General features: G+C 37.3%; 1 protein-coding gene across 6 annotated transcripts in view; it reads left to right on the forward strand.

The window, feature by feature from the left end:
- The window catches only part of SCAMP1 (secretory carrier membrane protein 1), a 40,833-nt gene extending 20,545 nt beyond the window's left edge, over window positions 1–20,288 (forward strand). For 5 of the 6 annotated variants that reach the window (XM_030467455.1, XM_030467460.1, XM_030467457.1 and 2 more), the window contains 7 exons: window positions 1,936–2,034; window positions 2,283–2,394; window positions 5,915–6,043; window positions 11,938–12,097; window positions 13,779–13,880; window positions 15,487–15,604; window positions 17,316–20,288. In XM_030467455.1, the coding sequence (XP_030323315.1) occupies window positions 1,936–2,034; window positions 2,283–2,394; window positions 5,915–6,043; window positions 11,938–12,097; window positions 13,779–13,880; window positions 15,487–15,604; window positions 17,316–17,480 (885 nt within the window). In that variant the 3' untranslated portion in view covers window positions 17,481–20,288. The remainder of the gene's footprint in view (window positions 1–1,935; window positions 2,035–2,282; window positions 2,395–5,914; window positions 6,044–11,937; window positions 12,098–13,778; window positions 13,881–15,486; window positions 15,605–17,315) is intronic. The other variant, XM_030467456.1, reaches the window with a different exon arrangement.
- The last annotated feature ends 3,318 nt before the right edge of the window (window positions 20,289–23,606 follow it).

Here is a 23,606-nt window from a genome sequence, read left to right on the forward strand (position 1 = left end):
GTCCCACAGGGCTGAATTTTAGGGCTCTTTAATATTTGTAAAATTTTTAAAAATATATGATTTATGTATAGTTATATATACATGTATTTTTATATACTTAGAGAATTATATACATCATATTTTTATAAATTATCTGGGTGCAGGAGTTTAACATACACTGTTTGTTTGCCAGTGATACTAAATTGGGAGGCACTGTGAACTCCTGAGAGGGCCCTGCAGAGAGATCTGTATAGACTAGAGAGCTGGGCAATCATCCAATATACAAAGTTTAATAAGGGCAGTCGTTGGGCTCTTCTCCTGGGAGGCGATAATCCTGATTATATGTAAAAACTGGGAGATCAGAGGCTGGAGAGTAGCTCTGCAGAAAGAGATCGGGGGCTTGTGTATTTAGCAAGTTCCACAGTGTGCCCTGGTAGCCAAAAGGGTCAACAGTGTCCTGGGATGCATCAAGCAAAGCATAGCCAGCCAGTTAGGGAGGAGATTGTCCCACTCTACACTGCAGTGGCATGGCCCCACTTCCAATAATGAGTACAGTTTGGGCTCCACATTGTAAGAAGGACAACTATTAATGTGTTCACAGAAGGGTGACCAAGATGGAGAAAGGTCTCAAGGGCAAGATTTAGGATGGTCTGAGGTCACTAGGTTTTTTTCAGCTTGGAGATGAGAAGACAGAGGGGTACCCATAACTTTGTAAAGAGGGGCAATGAAAGGGGAGATACTGATCTCTTGTGCTAGGGCATGAGGAAATTGAATCAAGTTGTGTCGGGGAGAGTTCAGATTGAGCATTAGGAAAAGGTTTCACTGAGAATGTGGTCGGTTGAAGCAGGAATCCCAGGAACAGGGTCACGGTCCCAAGCTTGTCAGAGTTCAAGGAGCATCTGGTTGATGCCAGTCATATTCCAGTCATAAGCAGCACTGCAGGCTGTTTGGACAAAGCGTTTTAAGGATAAATATTTTGAAGTAAATGTTGAAGTATTTTTGAGTTTGACAATGCACTTTTTTATACTACTACAGGTAATATTACTATTACTATTTACAGTATTATGGGAGGGCTACTGAAGTCCCCCCTGGAAATTGTTAACAAGTTTATTAGCCTAGCTGGCTGTCACTTGCCACTTCCACTTTCAAAGATACTGTTACTAACTCAGCCAAGTCCACCACTAATGCATCTCCCTAAGCACCATGTTTACACCAGGGTTGGTGAACCAATCACTTCCCTGGGTAGCTTCCCTGGCAGGCCTTTCTGTGAATAAATTTTTCCTAATATCCAATCTGAATCTTCCTGGTGCAGTTTGAAGCCATTTGCTTTCACTTGCTACCTTGTAGAAGACAGCAGCACACCCACCTTGCTTCAGTGTGCTTTCAGGTAGTTATAGAGAATGGTATGGTCCCCTCCTTTATCCTCCTTTTCTCCAAATCACTTCCCTCAGCTGCTTCTCTGTAGTCTTGTGCTCTAGGCCCTTCGCTAGCCTTTTTGCCCTTTTTGGAGACACTGCAGCACCTCAGTGTCCTTCTTGTAGTGATGGAGACAAAACTCAACACAGTATTTGAGGTGTGGCCTCACAAGTGCCTGGTACAGGGGCCCAGTCACTTCCCTGGTCTTGCTGGTGTGACTGTTATTGATACAAGTCAGGATGCTGTTGGACACCTTGGCTACCACAAACTGCTGGACCATACTTAGCCAGCTGCCAATGATCACATCCAGGTCCTTTTCCTCAGGAAAAATAAATAAATAAAAACAAATTAAAAGAACTCTGTACCATACAGGTTGGTTGACTTGTTTGTTCTAAAGGTTACAAATAGTGGAGGCAACATATCAGATTTTCATTTTATCAGTAACACTTCCTTTAAAACAACTACATTGCTTCTTACAGAGTTAATGAAAAGATGTTTATCAGAATAGCTGTTTCTTATAAATATCTCTTGTTTTCTTAGCCTCCTCCAGGAAATGTAAAAATGCCTAATGTACCCAGTACACAGCCAGCAATAATGAAACCAACAGAAGAATCACCTGCTTACACACAAATTGCAAAGGTTTGTACCTTTCAGGCACTACGTTCCTTTTAATCATTTAAATACACTCCTGGAGTAATATTTTATTTATAAAAGTATTAATCTCCTACTGATATATGAAAATTCATACTGCCTTTAAGTAATCCGTTAATGCATTATACTACGTCAGTCTTAGACTATTACTCGGGATACTTAACTATAGAAAAAAGGCTTGGGATATTTACTTTGTGTATTTTTTATTGATATCTAATGATCCTTCTTTTGTTCAGGAGCATGCCTTGGCCCAGGCAGAACTGCTAAAGCGACAAGAAGAACTGGAAAGAAAAGCAGCTGAACTGGATCGCAGAGAAAGGGAAATGCAGAGTCTCAATCAGCAGGGGGGTATGGATGAAAAAAGTTACTTCCTTAATTTCCAGCAGTTTCACTTTTTCTTAGGAGCTGTTTTAGTTTTACAGTGACATTGTAAAAGATAAAAGAGGGGGATTTATAATCTCTTCATCATAAGAGATTTTCTTCCATGAGTCAGTGCATACATTGACTAAAACCCGTGTTGTACTTACGCAGATTTTTACTGTCAAATTTTAAATGTGTCCTCTGTTACATGTTACTCTCTGGTGTCTGCTATTTTTATTCTAGGTTAAGATTGAAGTAATGGTATTGAATAGAAATGGAGCATTTTGAGAATAGGTAAAGGTAATTTCATGACCTTGATTTAGCTTCTGGCAATATTTATAGCTATAGGAGAATTTTCATTTTTTAAAATGTTTTCTTACCTTTTGCTTTTTTGCAGACAATACTCAACACAAATAGCAGAAAGATCTATCGTATGATTAATGAATCTTGTATTAATTTTTCATTTGACACTTTGGAACCCAGAGTTAAGATCAGCATCTCATTTTGGAACAAACTCCAAAGTGTGCCGTGCAAATGGTCAGATTTTTATGGCAGTTTCACAAATGAGAAGATTTGGCTTTAAACTCAAGATGCTTTGCTAGAATAGGTCTATGGAAATACCCTGTTTGAAGAGGAAGAACTTCAGACTAAAGTTAGGAAAAAAATGAAGACAAAAAATAAAGGACTGTGGCTTTGTGTAGTCTTTCCATTTGTATCTAAGATTTTTTTCACCATGTGCTGGGTTGGTGGGGTTTTTTTGAGTATGCAGTGGTACAATTCCAGATTGCATAATTGCTTAGTAGTTCATTCAAATTATCAAGGAACAGAATGGAATGGAACAGAACAGAATAGAATAGAGTAATTTTCAGTTGGAAGGGACTTGCAGTGATCATTTAGTTGACTAGTTCTTGGCTGAGCAGAAGTTAAAGTATGTTGTTAAAGTGTCCAAATGCCTCTTAAATATTGACAGGTTTGGGGCATTGACCACCCATTATAGTGTTTGACCACCCACTTGGTAAAGAAATGTTAAGATTTCCATTCTAAACCTGCCCTGGGTCTTCTTTGAACAATGCCAGAATATCCCATCACTGGATCCCAGTGACAAGAGATCAGCACCTCCCTCTTTATTTCCTCCCCTTGGGAATCTGTAAAGACTACTCATATGCCAGTCATTTGCTAGCATCTGGAAAAGGGAAACTGCAGTTCTTCTAAGAGCAAATTCATGGTGTTGCTTTCCCTTCATTAGAACATTATTTTCTCAATGTTTGTCCTTTTCAGTCTCTCTCTTCTTCATACCTCTTCTCCCAGATAATGATTTTTTTGATAGTTTTTTCATTTCCCTCTCCCATATTTCACCCTTCCTCTAATTTTACTATCTTACATTGGTGGTCTGGGTGGATTACTTTTCTCTTCCAGGTTTTGGTGAAATTTTTGTTTATCTGTATCTTAAGGAACAAAACTGATACTCTATGCATGGTTCAGGGTACTTCTCAAATGGCAGTTTGTTATTAGGTTGCAGTTCACATCAACGTGCTTGATGAATCCATGAAGAATCTAAAGGATTCTTTAGGAAGGCCGAACAGGAAAGACAGAGCTCTAAAAGCTTTAAAGAAGATAGTATTTTTTAACCGAATGACTAAGTGAAAGATGCTGCAAATGAAGATTTGTATATTGTGACTGAAGAGAAAAATACTCCTTTTATTTTAATTTTTTTTTTTACACACTCATTTGATCTCCTCTGGAAACAATGTAGAGTTGTCTTGATGGACAACAGATTCTCTTGCAATACTCTAGCTATTTGCATTCAATTTAAGATGCTGGCTGCACAACTAGGACACCATGATCATCTGCAGTCAACTACGGTGCAAAGATCTTCAAGCTGGTAGATCATCTCAGCTCAGTGCCTTCAGTCTTCTCTGCTCAGGTCCTTCTTACCATCACATTTGAGATATTTAAAGTGTGCCGCTTCCTATTTCAGTTACTTTATTTGGGCATGCCTGACAATACCTTTTCTGTACTTATATCAAGCTATTTTGAGAGAGCCTGCAACCATGCCATTAAAGTTATGCTAGTATGTCTTGAGATGGTAATTTGTGTTGAGGTACCACTGAGCTTATCAAAATGCAGTCTTGGAATATGAGTATTCAAAGTGTATTTAGAAAAGATATCTTTTTTGATCTTGAACCATCTCACCAAGCTGTCTTTCAGCCCTAGGTGAAAATTTTGAAACCTGTACCATAAGAATCTACAAAATGCATGGCATACAGATCTTAAATAATAACTTTAATTATTGTAAGGTACATGAATTTTTCCATAGGTCTGTGAGTCCTGAGTGAGGTAGTCATCTACTGCAGAATGAATTATTTCCAGATACTTTTTATATGAGAAGTCCCGTAGTAGTTTTCATCACGGATGGGAATATTCATTCATTACCATATGCTTCCTCTGTGACTCCCCTGCTCTCAAAAGCTTGGCAAAAATGTCAGTAGAAGAAGCAGGAAACTTAACAGTTAGTCAGTGATTTGAACCTCTTTTGACAAATTTGACAGCTTCATCTTGTTTGAGTGGGGAAACAAGAAATAATCCATGCTTCTAAGGTTTGCAAGATTTCTGTTTGTGTCAGATGAACATCTGGCAAACTTAATGGTTGAAGATAAAAATTACAAGCAACATCTTGTCAGAATTTCATATAAAGGTACCCTGATGTTACTCTTTAATTAAGCTTCAGTGCTTCTCTTGCATCCAGAATTGAAATGATCTAGTAAACTTTTGTTGCAGTTAGCATCTCAGTTAAATCACTGTGTCTGTGCTTGGTGTGACTTCTGTTTGGCAGAATTGCCTGTGAGCACACCAGCATACAGGAAGTCCAAGTGTCTTACATGGGGTCCTTTGTGGTGTCAGCCCTCTCTCTCCCAACCCTATCAAAATACGATGACACTGTAGGGCATCTTCTTGTAACAAAAAAGTAGTTTACACTACCTCAGTGGTTGCCATTCTTGTGGCTTATAGGTTTTTAGGTAAAGCTTTGACTGTAAACTGTATTTAGACCTGATTCAAAGTCAGGGAAGATCTGGTGTTAAAGTATCAGGATTCTGAGAATGAAAAATTCTTCTCAGTCCCCAGTCTTGATGTTAAACAAAGTATGTGAGTCTGGTGGGACTTCAGGAAAATTTACATTTAAAAGTCAAGTTCATCTGACCATCTGTCTTGTTTTATGAAGAATTCTCTACTCATCACTTTGTAGGAATGGTCAGGTGCCTGCTTAGTATTTTACATAGATAAAATATTGTACTTGATCTGTCAGTACTTCATTGTGTTTTCTTTCAAAAACTATTTTCAGTATTGTGTGAAGATTGCTGATAAAACTCTTGGGTTTTTGTAGCTCAAGTTACATACTTGTAAAACTCATGCATAAAACAATTCGAAGAAGTCCAAATTTGTATCTCTTTTTAATACACAGAGATTAAGTCTGTACTATAAAGCTCGTTATGTTTTTTCTGGTTTGCAGGTAGAAAAAATAACTGGCCACCTCTCCCTGAGAATTTTCCAGTAGGTCCTTGTTTCTACCAGGACTTTTCTGTGGACATTCCTGTAGAATTCCAGAAGACAGTAAAGATTATGTACTATTTGTGGATGTGTAAGTATTTTTTTTTTTTTTAAAGGAAGAAACAAGATGCCTATTTATAGGCACTTATTGATGATATATACTTGCTACTTCAGCTTTTGCAACATCTGTAATGACAAATAGTTTCAAATCTGTAAGTCAAATGTTGAACTGTAATCTCGTTATTAGCTTCAGTTTAAAAAGTATTGAATCGTTTCATAAAAAATCCCACAGAGCAAGAGGAGGATTTTCCTGTTCTCTGTTTTAAGTATCTCTGCTGTTGTAATGTGAGCTTTGACTGTTTATTAATGTAGAAATATTTCCATTGTTTTTAAAATCTGCTTGTATATTAGAAATACAATCCACAGTGAGTGTTAATGGACTTGTGAGGTAAGAAGTGTAATATGCATTTGCTTTACGATACATATAATATAGTTTAATACAGGATTTAGTCTGCAGTAGAGATTTAATATTATTTCGGTCTGTTTAAAAAAAAATAGTGTAAAGAAAATTTGCTGAAGAATCAATTGATGTTAAAAGTATTCTTTATACACCAAGAATGCTCTACACCATACTGGTGCTGTGTTTCAACTGGATAAATAACAGATGAACCAAACTACAAATGCTAGAACATTTGTTTTTTCTGCTTTGTCCAGAGTGATAGGAGCCTAATAATTACTCTGAGACTAAGGAAATTAGAAAGATTTAGGTGCTTTGGTGCATTTAATAAATAAGGGAACGTGAATTCTAGAAGTTTTGGTTTTGGTTTGTTTTTTTTTTTTCAGGGCTTCAGATTTAGTTAGCGAATCTCTGTAGTTTTACCTGTTAATCTGGTAATCTTATTACTGTGATTGAACCACGTAATGGAAACACATTAAATGAGCACTCAGTGTTGAATCAATTGAATTCCACTTCATCGTAATCCAGTTTTTTATATTCGCTGCTGAGTCATTAATCTTCAAATAAGCAACTAAATCCACTGTAGAATATGGGAGTAGTCACTCTTATAAATCTGGCAGCTATTTAAGTTTTATATGAAATCTGAGATAAAGTACGCCAAAATTTTATGATAGTTACTGATCCTGGCAATTTGCTGGTCTGAGTTCTGAAGTATTATGTGTTTCAAATACAAGGTGAAGCTGTCAGTGGGTAGAATATTAATATTCTTTCTCTCTTTTTCTTCTTGAGGATAGGAATATAGGAAGCAGCAATGGTATAGCTGTTAAAAATATATAGGAATTGTGCTTTTATACTAAAATGACAGATTTTCTTCTAGGTAGACACACTTTACTGAGTCCTCCGTCTCTTTTCCTTCTTTAGTTCTAATACACTCTGGCAAAGAAATTACTCAGCAAAGAAAATGGCATGATAAAGGAAAACAAAGACAAAAGCTATTTCTGGCTTTAAAAAATAATTAGACTGAGTGCAGAATTCTGTGCCTTGGGGCTGGCTGTTCAAGTGCTTGTGACTCTTCTACATGATTTGGCTCATTTGTCATTAAGAGTGACTATGCTTCTGCAGTGAAGCCTCTTACTACTTTGTACTACAGCAAATCAGCCTGCTTATGCTTGCTGCTATACCTTGCATTTTGTTTTATCTTGCAGAACTTCCAGTGTCTTTCAGGGCATAGGGGTTCTGTGAACATAATCACTTTTGGATAAACCTAGTACTATATGCACAGCACTTTGTACAGTAGGCTAGTTTTCCTCTTCATTTTTGAAGCTATAGCAGCAAACCTTTCTATTTTAGTTTTCTATGTGTTTCCCTGGTTAGTAGCAATTTTTCATATCATTATTCCTGGTCCTAATGTATCTAAGGAAAGTTTTTTACCTACTTCAGATCTATATACTCTTCATCTCGTGAGAGAACAAGTCTGTGTGTATCTGTATTCCCTGAAATCATCCATCTTTTCTCTGTTTTTGTTACAACTCAGAGTTTCTGATTCCTTGATTTGGTTTTATCTTTGCACAGATTGTTTTCTATTATTCCTTGGGTAGAGCCTTTTCCGTTTTTTACTGACTGAGTGCTCCCAGGTTTTGTGAACTACAGCAATCAATTACCGATGGTTTCTGTCAACTACCAGTGGAGCTTTTCTATTTCTATCCTAACTTTGCTACCATTGCTGTTCTAGTAGCTTGCAGATTTGCCTGGCTTTTTAGCACTGAGATTTACTATTCATATTTTTCTATGCTATTATTAGTGAAATGTCCCATGTCTCTTGACCTGTATCTAATACCAAAAGATTTTTGGTTTAAAAGCTTGTGCTTTCCACTTGCTTTTCCCACAGGCTGATAGCATGTACAAAATCAGCAGGGGGGTCGTGGAGTCTCCTTCACTGGAGACATTCAAAACCTGCCTGGACACATTCCTATGCGAAGTGCTCTAGGTGGCCCTGCTCTGGCAGGGGGGGTTGGACTAGATGATCTTTCGAGCCCTTCCAACCCCAAGGATTCTGTGATTCTATGAATACTGATTTACAAGGAATATTGCTTACTTGAAGTTAGAAACTAAAGAGCTGCCTTATCTCATAGAAACTTTCTGTGGCATTTGGGTTTGTAACTTTATACTGGTAGTGAATGTTTCAGTTTCCTATGAATAAGGCTTTTAAAGGTTTTTTTAGACCAATGACTTGAACTGTAGCTTCTGGTTAAAAAGTAATAAGCTTAAGTGCCAACTTTTATGGTAGTTTTTCAACTTAGGAGAGTGTCATCTCATCCATCCTGTCTGAGGACATGATCAATAGAACATCTATCCATCTATGCTGATGTTTATTCTGCCTGTTCATTCCTGAGACCCTTCGAGCCTGTTCTACTAATGTGTGTGAAACATCCTTAGAGGATGTTTCCTAGTATGTAATTTAATTATCCCTTCCTGTGTTCGATCTTCCCTGTTCTGTCCACTGTTGTTATGGAGAACATATTTACCCCATTTAATCATCTCCCTTTGGCTAAATTAACATTGTTTACTCAGCCTTTTTTTGTAGGTCATGTTTTCTAGAAGTCTGCTTGGTTGTTGTGTTACAAGTTTACTGCTTGGTTGACTCCATATTATGCATTTTTTCAGTGTGTTTACAATGTGGACTGTGTCCAGTATTTTAGCTGAAGTCTTAATGTACAGTGTAGAGAAAAAACACCTTCATATTTTTGATAGAATCTGTTTGTTGTGTGTTGATTTAAGCCTGTTTTACGACATTTTTTCTTACAGAAAATACTTCTCTTGTTTGCAAATCATTTTTACAAGTCTTACCTGCCACCACTCTAAAAAGAGCATAACAAAGTAACAAAGGCCTGAAGTACCATTGAAGCCTCTGCTTCACGGTTATGTGTGATCAAGCTTCACCAGCTTTGTTCTTGGGTTTTTTTTGCCTCGTGGCTTGAAAACCCTGTTTTCTAGGCATCCCATTCCTCTTGATGCAGTCCACTACAGGGTGACAGTCCAGCTGATTCCTGGGAAGAAGCGCAGTCTTTTGTCATGTGTCCTGGTGAGGACTTCTGTTTCCTGAGAATACCATCAGTAAAACATGACAGAAATAAAACCTACTATAAAAATCTACTTTTGCACAGTTCCAAATGGAACTGCAGAATAATTACTCAGTAGTTAGTCAATAGAGCAGATGATGTCTAGCATTAATGCAATGTGTGATCTTTATTTACAGGTCACTTTCAGACACTAATGGATGATGACTGTAGTTGATTAAGACTGGGATTGTGTATCTTTAGTAGGATTCTTCTGTACAAGGAAATTTACACTAATGAAAATGAAGTTGAGTCTGAATATTTATTAAACTAACGTAAATTCCCATTGTTCACTCTCACTCTGTCATGAATGCCATTTTTTTGTTGTTGTTGTTTTTAACCTCAACTGCTTCCACAGCTAAACTAGGAGAAGGCTTTCTTAAATGACTTCACAGGGTTCTATATTAGTATTGCTGGGCAATTATTGTCACATAGACATGGTATATTGCAAAGTTTTGACAAATCCTTAAATCAATCCAGCCTCCACCTGGTTGTTACCTTCCTTCAGCTTTTATCATGGTTTAATTTGAAGAGACCAGTAGGTGAAACCCTGAACATAAAACCACCTGTGTGCTCATACAGGCTCATCCAGGTTGTTTAGTGAATGTGTTTACTCCAAGAACAAATGTACCTTGCAGCATGCAGAGAGAAGGGCAGGTAGAGTGCAGTTGAGGGAGAATTGTCAGTGAAGTCCTGTGTCTTCTCCTGTACCTTGCTAATGATTGCTTTTTACAGCTGAGATTCTCTGTGACAATAGTGAAGTAGACCTCTGTGTTTCTCGTTTGATTGTGCTAACAATAACAGTTGTGTTTGTGACATTTCAACCTCATTTTGCACTGACAGTATTCTTTTAAAACTTACTCTGTTATTGCAACTGCAATTACAGAAAAAAAACCCTAATTTCAGCAAGTTCAGACTCCCCCAGAACATGTATGTTTCTAGAATTCTAGATGCTCTCCCTGTTTTCCAGTATTAACTAGAAAAAGGAAGAATACCCTTAACAAGGTTTCTCTGATTTATCAAAAGAAACCAGGAATTAGGATTTGTAACCTTTGTTGTGCTTTATGAGGCATACACACACGAATTCTTAAAATAGTTGCTTTGCTGACTTCTTGAATAGTGCTGGGAGATGTAGCTGCATTAAGTTCTTCTAAATTAAAAGTAAAAACTTTTAAACTTTTCTCTGTCTTGTGACTCTTGGAGGAAAATATCTTTTCCTTGGTGTAAAGGGATTTTACACTAGAGCTTATCTAAGCACAAGTTAAAAGGGTAGCAGAGAGTTGGAGGAGTCTTTCCTAATCTTTATTATCTTGACAGTTCTTCTGTTAGCTTTATTATTATAAAATGTTTTTATTTTCCAGTAGAAGGACTAAAATGATTCTCTTAAATAAAAAAAGCATTGCTGCATGGAGCAGCTTGTGCACTCTCAATTATACTTTTTTTATACTTTTTTTGCATTTTTTTACTTCATACTACTTTTCTTTGTCTTCTGAGATAGCAGAATCACTCCTGAAGCACTGGTTATTGCTAAACAAAGACAGAAATTCATTTTCATCTTTTAAGTCTGGCAGAACTAACTTCTGTGCCAGATAGCATGAAGGAAGCAGTTGTAATGTTTCTTAATATTGCTGTATCTTTTTCTATTCTACAAACTAAACATATTTGAAATAAAACGTGAAGCCACAATTGTAGTGCATTTTCTTTAATAGGAGAAATTCAGTGGTTAATCTGTATCAGGGTCTGCCAATGAGAAGATGCTGGTATTGAGCTAAGAACCGACAGAGCACCAAAAAAGGCAAATGTTTAAGACCATTGTTTTAAGAAATATTCGTATATGCAATATGTATTAAAGCATCTAGAACATCTTCTTGAAGATCTTTTACTAAATAAGATTTTTTGTTTTACTATGTAGAAGACATAGTAAAACACTGATTTTCACTGATTTTAATTCTTTTTTTTTAATTTCAAAATTAGACGTTTCAAATTAAAGTGTATACAGAGATGAATTGATTTATCAAGCATTTTTAATAACAAGCTTTCAAAAAATGTTCTTTAGACTGTTAAATATCTGTATCTTGGTATTACTGTAAAAAAAGTATCAATTATTGCAGCTATAGAAACTTCTGTTTTGATCATTTTAATTCTGACAATGTTTTGGGTTTATGGCAAGATTTCTTTCTTCACCGTATACCTGGTAGTATCACGTTCAGCATTTCACACATGAATACAGGATTTACTTGAAAGTAAGAAAAGTGTATAAATGCCTTACTGCTGAAGGTATTTAGAGGGTATTGATTTACTGTCAGCATGCTGATGTTTATTCAAAAATGCTCAGTTTGGGTATTTAACAGTTGTAATAATTTCTTGTATAAGCATAACTTAATGAAGACTATTTTGCTTTTGCTTCTACAGTCCATACAGTGACACTCTTTCTTAATATCTTTGGATGTTTGGCCTGGTTTTACGTTGATGCTACGCGAGGGGTTGATTTTGGATTGAGTATTCTCTGGTTCTTGCTTTTTACCCCTTGTTCTTTTGTCTGCTGGTACAGACCACTTTATGGAGCTTTCAGGTAACAACTTCAGCATGACTTAGGATATTTAAAAACATGTTGAAATGCCTTAGCACTCCAGAATTTGCCTGATTATCATTATGATAATCCTTGAATATGCTTTTATTAGAAACAAGTAGTATGTTTGCCATTCATTCAGTTTTTGTATGTGAAACATAGATGGCAATAGTCAGGATTATCATGGAATACCCTTTAAAGTATTTATACCTTCTACACTCACAAAATGTTTGTAGGAAATATTTCAGCTTTTATTGTGCTATTAATAATTTTAGGGAAAATTCTTCTTAAATCTCTGTCCCTTCAAACCAAGATTTTGAGTAGGTTAATAATAACAAATGTCTCTAATTTTTGATTTCCTGATGAACTTCATAAAACTCTACACTTAGGTCACTTAACAATATAAGACTCACAGTGTTTTACACTTAATCTAATACTCAGTGTCTAATACTTAATCTACTGTAACTGAAGTAGATTAAGATTGCTAAGAATTAGTAGAGCAGGTACATAGTAATCAAACTCTAATGTTTTTCCTAGCTTTTAGTCATCTTGTTTGTGTGAAAAATGGAACTTTTTTGGAGGTAAAAATCAGCATGTAAGGATTCTAAATCCTCTACTCTTACAGTATTTACTGGGAAATTATCTTTTTAATTTTTTTTTTTTTACATTGAAGTGATTCAGTATGTTCTCAGTTAATATGCACTAATTACTGATTTGTGTAGGGAAAGATTGGTGACTAGAAGCTGCAGTTCAGAGTAAGCTTTAGACTAAATGAAGTGTTTCTTTTTGCTCACCGAGGAGGTACTGCTGTACACATCTTTGAGGAATTCAATAATTTAACTAGTATTTGCTCTCTAGAAAATCCATAGCTTTTCTTAGTGAATGTTGATTGTTTGGAAGAGGAAAGCTGCTAACTGCACGTTGAACTTTTGGACAGTTACTTGGGAAATTAAATAGTTATTGAACTGAACTGTTAATTCAGAAATGAACAAGACTTCCTTCTGCAGGAAGAGCCATTAACAGCAAAATCTGGTTTTGTGACTTAGTGAAGTGATTTATTTGGAACTACATATGGTAGTTAGTTTTGATAGGTATAATCTTAGGTATTTGTTGAGATTTTGCATGTATATTTATACTTGAGGGGCTTTTTTTAACTTTCAGTATTTGTCAGGCTGACATTTTGGTAATTTAAACAGCAAACTTATTTTGTGTATTTTGCTTTCAAGCAACATCTGCTTAAGTATTCTGGTCTGCACTATGTTTCAGTAATTCCATAGTAGATTTTTATTTCCTTTTACAAGTAAAATATTTTCTTCCCATCCTGCCAGCACCAGGAACTTCAAGCTGAAAGTGAAGCAGCTTTCTGTTCTTCATGCATAGTAGCAAAACTTCTGCATTTAGCTTAGGAGGCCCTGCTGTGTGCTGAACAGAGCACACGAATAGTATCTTGCTGCCATTTGCACCTGTTAGAAATGAAGGTGGCAAAAATACTATACTAAAGAAGAAGCAGCTGTTGTAAAAAAACACTGCACAAAACCACAGAATTACTGATACTTGAAGTCACTGTCATAAAATGAAAGCATTTTTCCTCTATTAAATGCAGAAACATTTTTTAGATTTTTAGTGTTTGGAAAAGTCACTAATTTCATGTTTGCTTTAATGGTTTTTCCCCCTCCTCTTTTAGGAGTGACAGTTCATTCAGGTTCTTTGTGTTCTTCTTTGTGTATATCTGCCAGTTTGCTGTACATGTACTTCAAGCTGCAGGATTTCAAAGATGGGGAAACTGGTGAGTACTCTGTTCACTGTAGCCTTGTGCTGTCTGTAAGACAAACACTCATTTGTGATACAGCTACTGCAATAAAATCTGTGTGTTTTTGCAGAAAAAGGCTTGTGTTCACTGGAATAGTTACATTTAGCATTCAAAGCATTTTCTGAGTACTGTTAACTAGAAAAAGTAGGTGTTACTAGACTAGTCAAAATTTTATCCCTCAGTGTAAACTACTTTAAACTCTTCTTTTGCACATCAGCTCCTCTGCTCTGGTGATGTATGGAGATGTTATTTGCTCCATATTTAACTTAGAGAAAACTAATATGTTATACAGTAACAATACACTGCATATTATTTTGTATTGTTATTTATTTCTAATTATATTAATATTCAAACTGCATATTATGGAAGTTGATTACTAAAGTTTGAATGAGTCACCAATGTACTCAAGTGAATCTAGTGGTATATCTTTAATATTATTTAAAAACCACATTTGTCCAAGTCAGCTCCTTATTACATAATAGCTGATTTTATGTTTGGTGCTTGTAAGCTTTTACATGAACCTTTTATATATACTACATTTTCCTTGCATCATCAAGGTCTCATTTTGCTTTTACAAGGAAAAGCTATTGGCAATTAGTTACTGTCCTTGGGGAAAAAACCCAACAAATCTGAATGAACTAAAAGCATATAGTAGCAACCAGCTGGTAGTGTGGGGAGCTGAGTAATAACACTGCATTGCATTATGACTGTATGTCAGGAGACATCTTGTTCTGTTATTTTTGCTCTCAAATACACTGTTTTGCTTTTCCATATGTAAACTGATTGTGATTAAAAAAATAAAAAAGCATTTTAGAGGGACAGCTCTCCAAGTATTTGGAGCTTGCTTTTAAGGAAACTTGGGGAAGGGGTATGAAAAGTAGCTACATGATCAGAAAATGCTCATTACAGTTTGGATTTTGGGGTTTTATGGTAGAATCTAGTTGGATGTAGGGAACAGCAAAGCAATTTGAAAGAGGTAGAGCAAAGTTTAAAGGTTGTTTGGGTTTACAAAAATATTTTGCTTCTTTTTCTGTGGAAGAATCTTTTCTTAGTGGTGGGGTTTTTTTGTTGGTTTTTTTTTCTTAGGGCAACCTGCTTTTTTGTGGTTTCAAGTTTGATACTGTGTTTTTCTGTTTTGAAGAATAGGGAAATGTTGGAGGTAGATGCTAATACATCAGTCTTTTATATTGGTTAATCTCACGTTGTCTACGTGAAAAATTTTCATATTAACCTCAGCTGAGAAAGCATCATTGTGTGGATAAACTTACATGAGTCTTCCCACACAGAAGTTGTGTCTGTGTTTGGCATGCTTTTGTTTTATATTTAAAGAAGTTAGAAGCTGTCTTTTCAGGGACGTTTTCACAAAAGCATGTAGTCTGAAATGACAATATGACAAAAAAGCCCTTAAAAGTTGATGAGCAGCTCTAATTTCTTCACACTTCTGCTCAAGGATAATAATCTTTATTATAGTTTTTCATACAGCTTCACTGCATGCTTCATTGTTCTCTTGATGTGTGGAGATCTGTGGTTGAATGATTCATGAGCTGTGCTGGTACAGTTTGTCCTTTCTTTTTTCCTTCAGTGGGTGGATTTCATCTCTGACTGGTCTTAATAAGAGTATTCCTGTTGGCATTATGATGATAATCATAGCTGCACTTTTCACAGCATCTGCTGTTATCTCGTTAGTAATGTTTAAAAAGGTAAGTTTCATATTATTCCCTTTTCCTGTGTTTGATTTGGATTTTGCTTTCTTGCTTGAGAGGTTCTCGGTCAAAAACAAAAGGGGATTAAATTATATTCTCGGGAGTGTGTGTCAACGATTAACTCTACTTTTTTGGTTATACTGTTGTGGAGTTACAAAATGCTGTTTGTACAGTGCACTTACTTTCTGCAAACTAAAATGGGGAAGAAGAGCTGTGAATAAGAAAGTGGGAGGTCAATCCATGCTGAAAGGATAAATGGGTGAAGGGTGAATGCACTGGACACTTGGATTGCGCCTGTAGATGCCAGGTTTTAATTTTCAAATCTGCAGTGATTCACCAGGCTGATAGAAGTTGTGGGTCAAATGATTGCTGAGTTTTGGCTCTTACAAAAAGGATTGTCATTTCTCTCCTTTTAATATTTTAACATTTTGTTTTCAGTTAATGATTGTGTAGTGTGAAAGCTCAAAGACAGATGCTTTTTTCCCCTTGGTTCCTTTTTTCTGAATTTCCGTCCATGAGGCCTAAGTTTAGATACTGATGTGCTAGTAAGTTTTTGGTGTTGTTTAGATAAAATGTAACTGAGAATTCTCTTGGGGATGTACAGACTAATAATTGAATCTCAGTTAAAGATACATGTAAAGATTTTCACATAACTCAGACTCTTCTTGCCTCTATAGAGCAATCTAGAAATTTTAAGTGTTGCCTGAAGATTACAGTTTTCCCTACTTGTTTCCACATAAATGTTCAGGTATAGGAGAAGGAAACAAGCAAGAAAAATGTACCAGGGAATATTTTTTTATTTACAGTCTTACTACTGTGTGCATCTAGATTCTTTCAGAAAACTTGCATACTCACATGTCACCTTGTTGAAGAGAAATAGGTACACCTATAATAAGGCTACAATAATTTTCTTTCTGCCTTTGAATGAAAATGTCTTTGCAAAGTAATTTGCAACTTTCTTGTAACTTAGCTGAATATGAGTCAGAACTAGGATTTTAATGTTACTACGCAGGTAACTGGAAGTTACTTAGGATTTGTATTTTGTACTAAAGATCACGCGCCATATTGTTTAGAGTGTTTGCAAATCATATTAATACCTTTGCTTGTTATGCAACACACACTAGTCCAGCAGATAGCACATACATATTATTATGGTATTTTATGCTTTCCAGTATTCAGTCACAGCCTAGCTTGTTCTTGTAACCTATCAATCAGAGAAACTAATTTTTTTAAAAAATTGATGTAGAAAAAAGTTCACCTGTTACTGACACAGTGGATTCCTGCTGTTGTGGTTTTTTTTTATTTTTGCACACTTTTTTTGTATGTATGACAAGTTTTATAAAAGTTGTATAAAGCCCTGAAAGCCCTAAAAGCCCTGAATTATGCTAATTACGCAGCCTGTTTGTGTCAAACATGTTCTTTCAGACAGTAGGTACCACACAAATTTTAGGGAAAACTGAGCCCTCTCTGAATTTGCAGAAAGCTACAGGTACTCCTGCAGTTGAACTGTGCATGCAGCAGGGCTACCTGAAGTTGTAGGATTTCTGGAAAAAGGCTGTCGACTCATTTCTGGGTCCTCCCTAACACATCAGCAAACCAGAGTCCCTCGCCACCCACCTCTGCTGTGTGTTTGTTTGAGCCTTCGTTATTAGACCACCAGGTACGGGAGGCTCAGCACCCTGTTTTCACTGCTTTTCCTTCTCCCCAGGTGCACGGTCTCTACCGCACGACTGGTGCCAGTTTTGAGAAGGCACAGCAGGAGTTTGCAACGGGAGTGATGTCCAACAAGACTGTACAGACTGCTGCAGCCAACGCTGCCTCAACAGCAGCCACCAGTGCGGCTCAGAACGCGTTCAAGGGCAACCGGATGTAGGAGAACGGAGTCACCACGGTTCTCTTCAACTGTGCTTCATTTTCCAGTCACTTAGGTTATTTCCTGAAAGCCTAGATCAAAATTCACACAGCATGTTTGTCTCTCCTGCAGCTGTGCATGGGTGAATGGGAAATGTTTGGTTTATTAAAAACATTATTTATTTTTAAAAATGTAATCATTCTTTGCCTATCTTTAAGATGTTGCATTCTAGACTACAAAGCCTTCTGTATTTTATTGGGGATAAATAATTTCAGCAATTAGCCTGAGAATTACTTGTGATATATAATGATCAGATACAAGTATTAAGAATTTTAAGAAGGTTTTTAGTGGTTCACTCCCATTTTTTTTTTTCTTAACTTCAGGAAAGCACTTTGGATCAATTATTTTTCTTCATAAGGACTGTTTTCCCTATTTCTACTGTAAGAAGTGGGGTAGACTGATGTAGATGTAAAAACTTAGATTTGGCTACTGCTTTTGCAATTTCAGCAGCTGTTGGAGGAGAAATACAAGTAGGGTAGATATAAATTCTTTTCTTGGGTTTTTTTTAGGATAAGTCTTTTGATATAAACCTGTAAGTTTGCATGAATACTGTTGTCTGACCTTGTTTAAATAGAGTTTTGGTCCAGAACTTAACCTGCGCCACTTTATAATTCTGTTGTTTGTTTGTACCTATTTTCATGGAGTATTCTCTGCCTGTGAGAAATGACAAGGGTGCACAAACATCCTCTCTGACAGAATGTGTAACAGTGTACAGTTTAAGGAAGTTAATGGATGGCTTCGATCACAGAGCTAAATGGTTATATTTTTGCTATTTTTAATTTCAGTATTCATGTATTGGGCTAACAATTTTGCTGGAAAAGAAACCAATATTGACTTTTAGAATGCTAGTTTCTTGCCCTCCTTCCCTCTTCTATGTGCAGTGGTATTTTTGTTGTACTTGGGATTTTTTTGATTTTTTTTTGATTTTTAAAGTGTAGATTTGTGTTTAACAGTGGTACTTAATCTCTAGCCCAGTTAATCACTTTGTTTGCTGCTTGTCCAAAATCTTAAATAGACAGGATTTAGTTTTCTAATAGGAATATTGTCTAAAACCAAACTTTTGAAGCAATGGCATTTAAGAGACATCTGAATTCATTTTAACATTGACTCAGCCATCTCTGGTTTGTGACTTAAGCTGGGGATAAAAAACTTTTAAACTATTTTGAGTTGGAAAAGTGAGAAGTAGTCATCTTTAATGAAGTTAGTTTTTAACTCATAGAGCTGGAGTCCTAGGATGTTAAATTGTTGCTGTGGAACTGAACAATCCAAAATGGTACATAATATCATAATGTTCTAGAATATAATTAGGTCTTAGTGTAACATCATGTTTCGTTTCTCTTCTTTGAAGACTATTTATATTCCTCGATTGCCTCCTAAGTCTTATGCACAAAGCTTGGGCTGTTTATGCAAACTCTCTTTTAGGAAATGAAATCGGGAAGGACCACATCCAGCAACCTTAAGAGTATACACTGTGGCTGAAATTAATTCACCTCTCAAGGTGAATTACCTTCCATACAAAAGCATAAAATTCTGAAGCCCTTCCATTGGCTTGAATGTGTACCAGCTTTCACAGATGCTTTTTCACTACATGTGTTCATAATAGAAGAAGAGCATTACAAAAAATAAACCCCCTGACTTAATCGCTGGATCTGTATTGTAGTGCTAGTGTGAAGTCCCTGTTAGTCTCCTTTCTTTTACTAAGTTCTTTAAATCCAGCTTGAATTTCAATAAATATTATAGTTTCATTTATGCTGAAGTTCATAATAATGAATATACTTGGGTCTGAGTGTTCTCTATATAACTGAATTAAAAATAATTTAATATTCTGTGTAATAGCTCTAAAATTTCATACCAGCAGACATGCTAGCATTGAACTTAAATTTGTGTGGAACATTATTCAAAGCTTTCCAGATGAATGCCACCTTTTCCTGTTGAGATCAGGCATCCTTCTTACAGGGTTATTCTTTTCATATTCTTTTAAATTTAACTTGAGGGTTTTATCTAGAAACTCTGCTCTGGATTGCTTTTAAATCTAAATCTAAGCAATTCTCTGTCTCTTGGATAGGAATCCCAGGGACATCACTGTTGCAACTTGAAGATTGCTTAATAATGTACATTAACTCAATATTATGAAAAAAAACCAAACCAAAACACCAAGGGATAAAACTTAATTTTGGCAGATAGATGTTTTTTTTCCCCAAATATGTTTAAGGGCTCTTTGAGAAAGCATACCTAATGTTCTGAATACAGTGCTGATTTCTAATGTCATGGGTGAAACGTACAGATTAAACCATCTTCATGAAATTCGAGGTGTGATTACACATAAATCGTTTAAACCAGAAACCTCTGACACTTTGCGGCCCAGAAGGGAGGGAGGAGTTTTGAGTTTAGCTTTGACAACAGAAGGCTGGTATTTGTTAAAATATTTTATACCTAACAGAAGCTCAATTTTACAATCTCTTATTAAGTACAGTATGGTGCCCACTTAAGTTGTCATTTTATAGTATGGTGGCAAACTGAGTACAAAGGATAAAGTTTCAACACTGGAATGTCAGTCATTGATCTGTAATTCAGGAGTTGGTTTTATTTATCTGAGGGATGTTTGTATATTTTGTAAAATACTAACAATGCTCTACCATTCTGGTGAATGTCATGGTGCTGTACAAATGCACTTCTGTCCCTCCGTTGCATGTCTGAGTAGTTCACAAGTTTTGTATATTTATTGTATTAACAGAGTGTCATAGAATAAAAGAAGACTTTTTTCCTGGGTGTTTGCTATGTATAGTTTTGACCAATTTGGGGATTTTTCTTGTAATGGTCAAGATAATGTGCAGGATGGATGAACTGTGTAAAAGTCTCACTTGGTTTTTATAATTCTGCATACAAATGCTGTAATATATGCAGAAAGGGGGAAGCAAAATGTCCACTATCAAAAATAACACATGAAGCTATTGCAAATTAGTCTTCTTACATGTTATGGAGACATTTCTTAAAACAATTGGCAGCCCACTTTCTTCAGGTGTTAACTTATGAGGGTTAAATTCTAACCATCGTCTGACTTTACCGAATGAAATTCTGCAGCTATTAAATTGAATCCTTGAACACTATTGAAAGTAAAATGAAGTTGCTGAAAACAGCATTGCTTTGGTAGTGTGTATTTTCTTGATTTCTGCTTGTAAATTGACATTTCTCTGTCACTGCTGTGTCTTGCCTTTTTTTTTATTCAGTTGATTGATGTGTTTTCTTCAAAGGGCAAAACAACTTCACCTAGACCACGGGGGTATAGTTATGCTTGCAAATGCCCTGTACATTCAACAGTGCTCTTGAGGTAGGCAGGATTATTTGGGGAAGTAGCATACATGACTTTTTGAAGATGTGTTTGTACATGCATCACGTAGCAATGAAATTCTTCCTCCATGTGATCCTTTTCTATTTAATTTACACAGGTAGGATGGCAGTGGAGCAGATTAAAGGAACATTTTTTGTACTCTGATGTAAAGGCTATAAGGCACAATTGTGCAGCATGACCTAGTCACATTTCATGGTTAGAATTACTACACAATCTCAAGTGCTGCTATGGGGAGAAAATTCCTCTGATTTGCTAAGGCTAGTTTTCTTGATTTAAGCACAGAGCTGGGAAGGCATGTACACACAGAACAGCACAGGGAAGAGAGCTGTGATTAAAAACACTCAGTGATGCTTCTGGAGGGATAATTCTGTCAAGGAAAAGATATGCACCTTGAGTGTTCTGGTTAAGAATGAATAGTGAGGCACAGTGGATCAGATAATGAAGCGTATTTGAGGCTTCATTTATATTAAAATGTGTAAGAATTAGTTTGTACTTTCTTTCATAGAATCATAGAATCATAGAATTGGCTGGGTTGGAAGGGACCTCAGAGATCATCGAGTCCAACCCTTTTACCACCGTTGCGGTTGCTAGACCATGGTACTGAGTGCCACATCCAGTCTCTTTTTAAATAGCTCCAGGGACGGAGAATCCACTACTTCCCTGGGCAGCCCATTCCAATGCCGGATCTCTCTCTCCGTAAAGAAATTCTTTCTAGTATCTAACCTAAATTTCCCCTGGCACAACTTAAGACCATGCCCTCTTGTCTTGTTGAAAGTCATCTGGCAAAAGAGACCAACGTCCACCCGGCTACAGCCTCCTTTCAGGTAGTTGTAGACAGCGATGAGGTCTCCCCTGAGCCTCCTCCAGGCTGAACAGCCCCAGCTCTCTCAGCCTCTCCTCATAGGGTCTGTGCTCGAGTCCCTTCACCAGCCTGGTTGCCCTCCTTTGGACCTGCTCCAGGACCTCGATATCCTTCCTGAACTGAGGGGCCCAGAACTGGGCACAGTACTCGAGGTGTGGCCTCACCAGTGCTGAGTACAGGGGCAGAATCACTTCCTCGGACCTGCTGGTGACGCTGTTCCGGATACAGGCCAGGATGCCATTGGCCTTCTTGGCCACCTGGGCACACTGCTGGCTCATGTTCAGTTTCTTGTCAATGCAGACTCCCAGGTCCCTTTCTGCCTGGCTGCTCTCCAGCCATCCTGTGCCCAGCCTGGAGCTCCCCATGGGGTTGTTGTGGCCAAAGTGCAGGACCCGGCACTTGGCCGTGTTAAACCTCATCCCGTTGGAATCAGCCCAACTCTCCAGTCTGTCCAGGTCCCTCTGCAGAGCCCTCCTGCCTTCCAGCTGATCCACACTCCCCCCCAGCTTAGTGTCGTCTGCGAATTTGCTGATGATGGACTCAATCCCCTCATCTAGATCATCAATGAAGATATTAAACAGAACTGGGCCCAAGACTGATCCTTGGGGGACACCACTAGTGACCGGCTGCCAACTGGATGCAGCCCCATTCAGCACCACTCTCTGGGCCCGGCCCTCCAGCCAGTTCTTAACCCAGCACAGGGTGCTCCTGTCCAAGCCACGGGCTGATAGTTTCCTACAAATTACTTTCAGATCTGCAACTGGCTTTTGTTTTCATCATTAGAAAAATCAGGAAGACTTAGAAAGAAGTGCAGATTTCTTACTTCAGTGGCAGAATACTAGTTTAACTTTATACTAGGATCAGGTACCATGTCATATGCTGCTGAGGAAGAAAAATTTTGGTGGAAAATACGACTTGTGGGCCGCACTCATGTACATTTTGTTCTGGAAAAAAAAATTTATTTCAGTTTTCTAATGGAAGTATACACAGCTCATGTAAAATGTGGGGCTTGCTGGATGAATAGATAGTAATTACACCATACAAAGGTGGTTTTAATTTGTTTTACCATCTCTCAGTGCACATGGTATTGCAAAACCACTAAGTGATACACATACATAAAAATCAGACTGCCCTGCTTTGGTGAGTGTTTCTATGTGTTCCTGTTATAGCACTCAGAGGGGAAGGAGAACTCTTCAGCACAGATGAGCTCCTGTACAAAGCACTGAGAAAACCAGGTCTTACTTTTTTGTACTGCAGTCAGGAAGGGAAACTTTCACCTGGAGACACACAAAATGATTTTTGATGATAAAGTTGGAGCCATATTGGTGATGGTGAAACAGGGCTCAGATAGCCCTGGAGAACACAGACTGCTTTGGAATCCAGTTACTTGTGGCCACTGACTTCACTGTGGTGTTCTGCACAGGTTTATGGCTAGAGCTGGGCAGGATATACTGGGTGGAGCCCTGGGCAGGTTAAAAAAAAACAGCTGCCCTGACCACTGATACCTCTGCAGCATCAGCAGCTCTGCCAGTTTCAGCTGACAGTGCTGTGAGTAGGGCTGCAGTGTCTGCAGGCTCATTCAGCTGTCCCACATCTGACCTCTAGACATCACACACAAGCCAAAGCACCCATCGATGTTCTGCAGTGCAAGGTGCTGTCTTTGCTATGCATATATTTTTGACATTTTAGAGAAAAAAGTCGATGCGTTGCATTGGGCAGTGGAGTAATACTTTTTATGCAGTGTAAGAGAGAAACTGGAAGGTGTTGGAATAATGTGATTACATTTGGAATTATTTTTTCTCTTTCATCTAGACCAGTTTACTGACCCCACTGCACCTGTGTGTTACCTTGAGCTGGTTAGCTACACCAATTCCTA

Source organism: Calypte anna, chromosome Z, assembly GCF_003957555.1.
Source record: "Calypte anna isolate BGI_N300 chromosome Z, bCalAnn1_v1.p, whole genome shotgun sequence".
Taxonomy (NCBI): domain Eukaryota; kingdom Metazoa; phylum Chordata; class Aves; order Apodiformes; family Trochilidae; genus Calypte; species Calypte anna.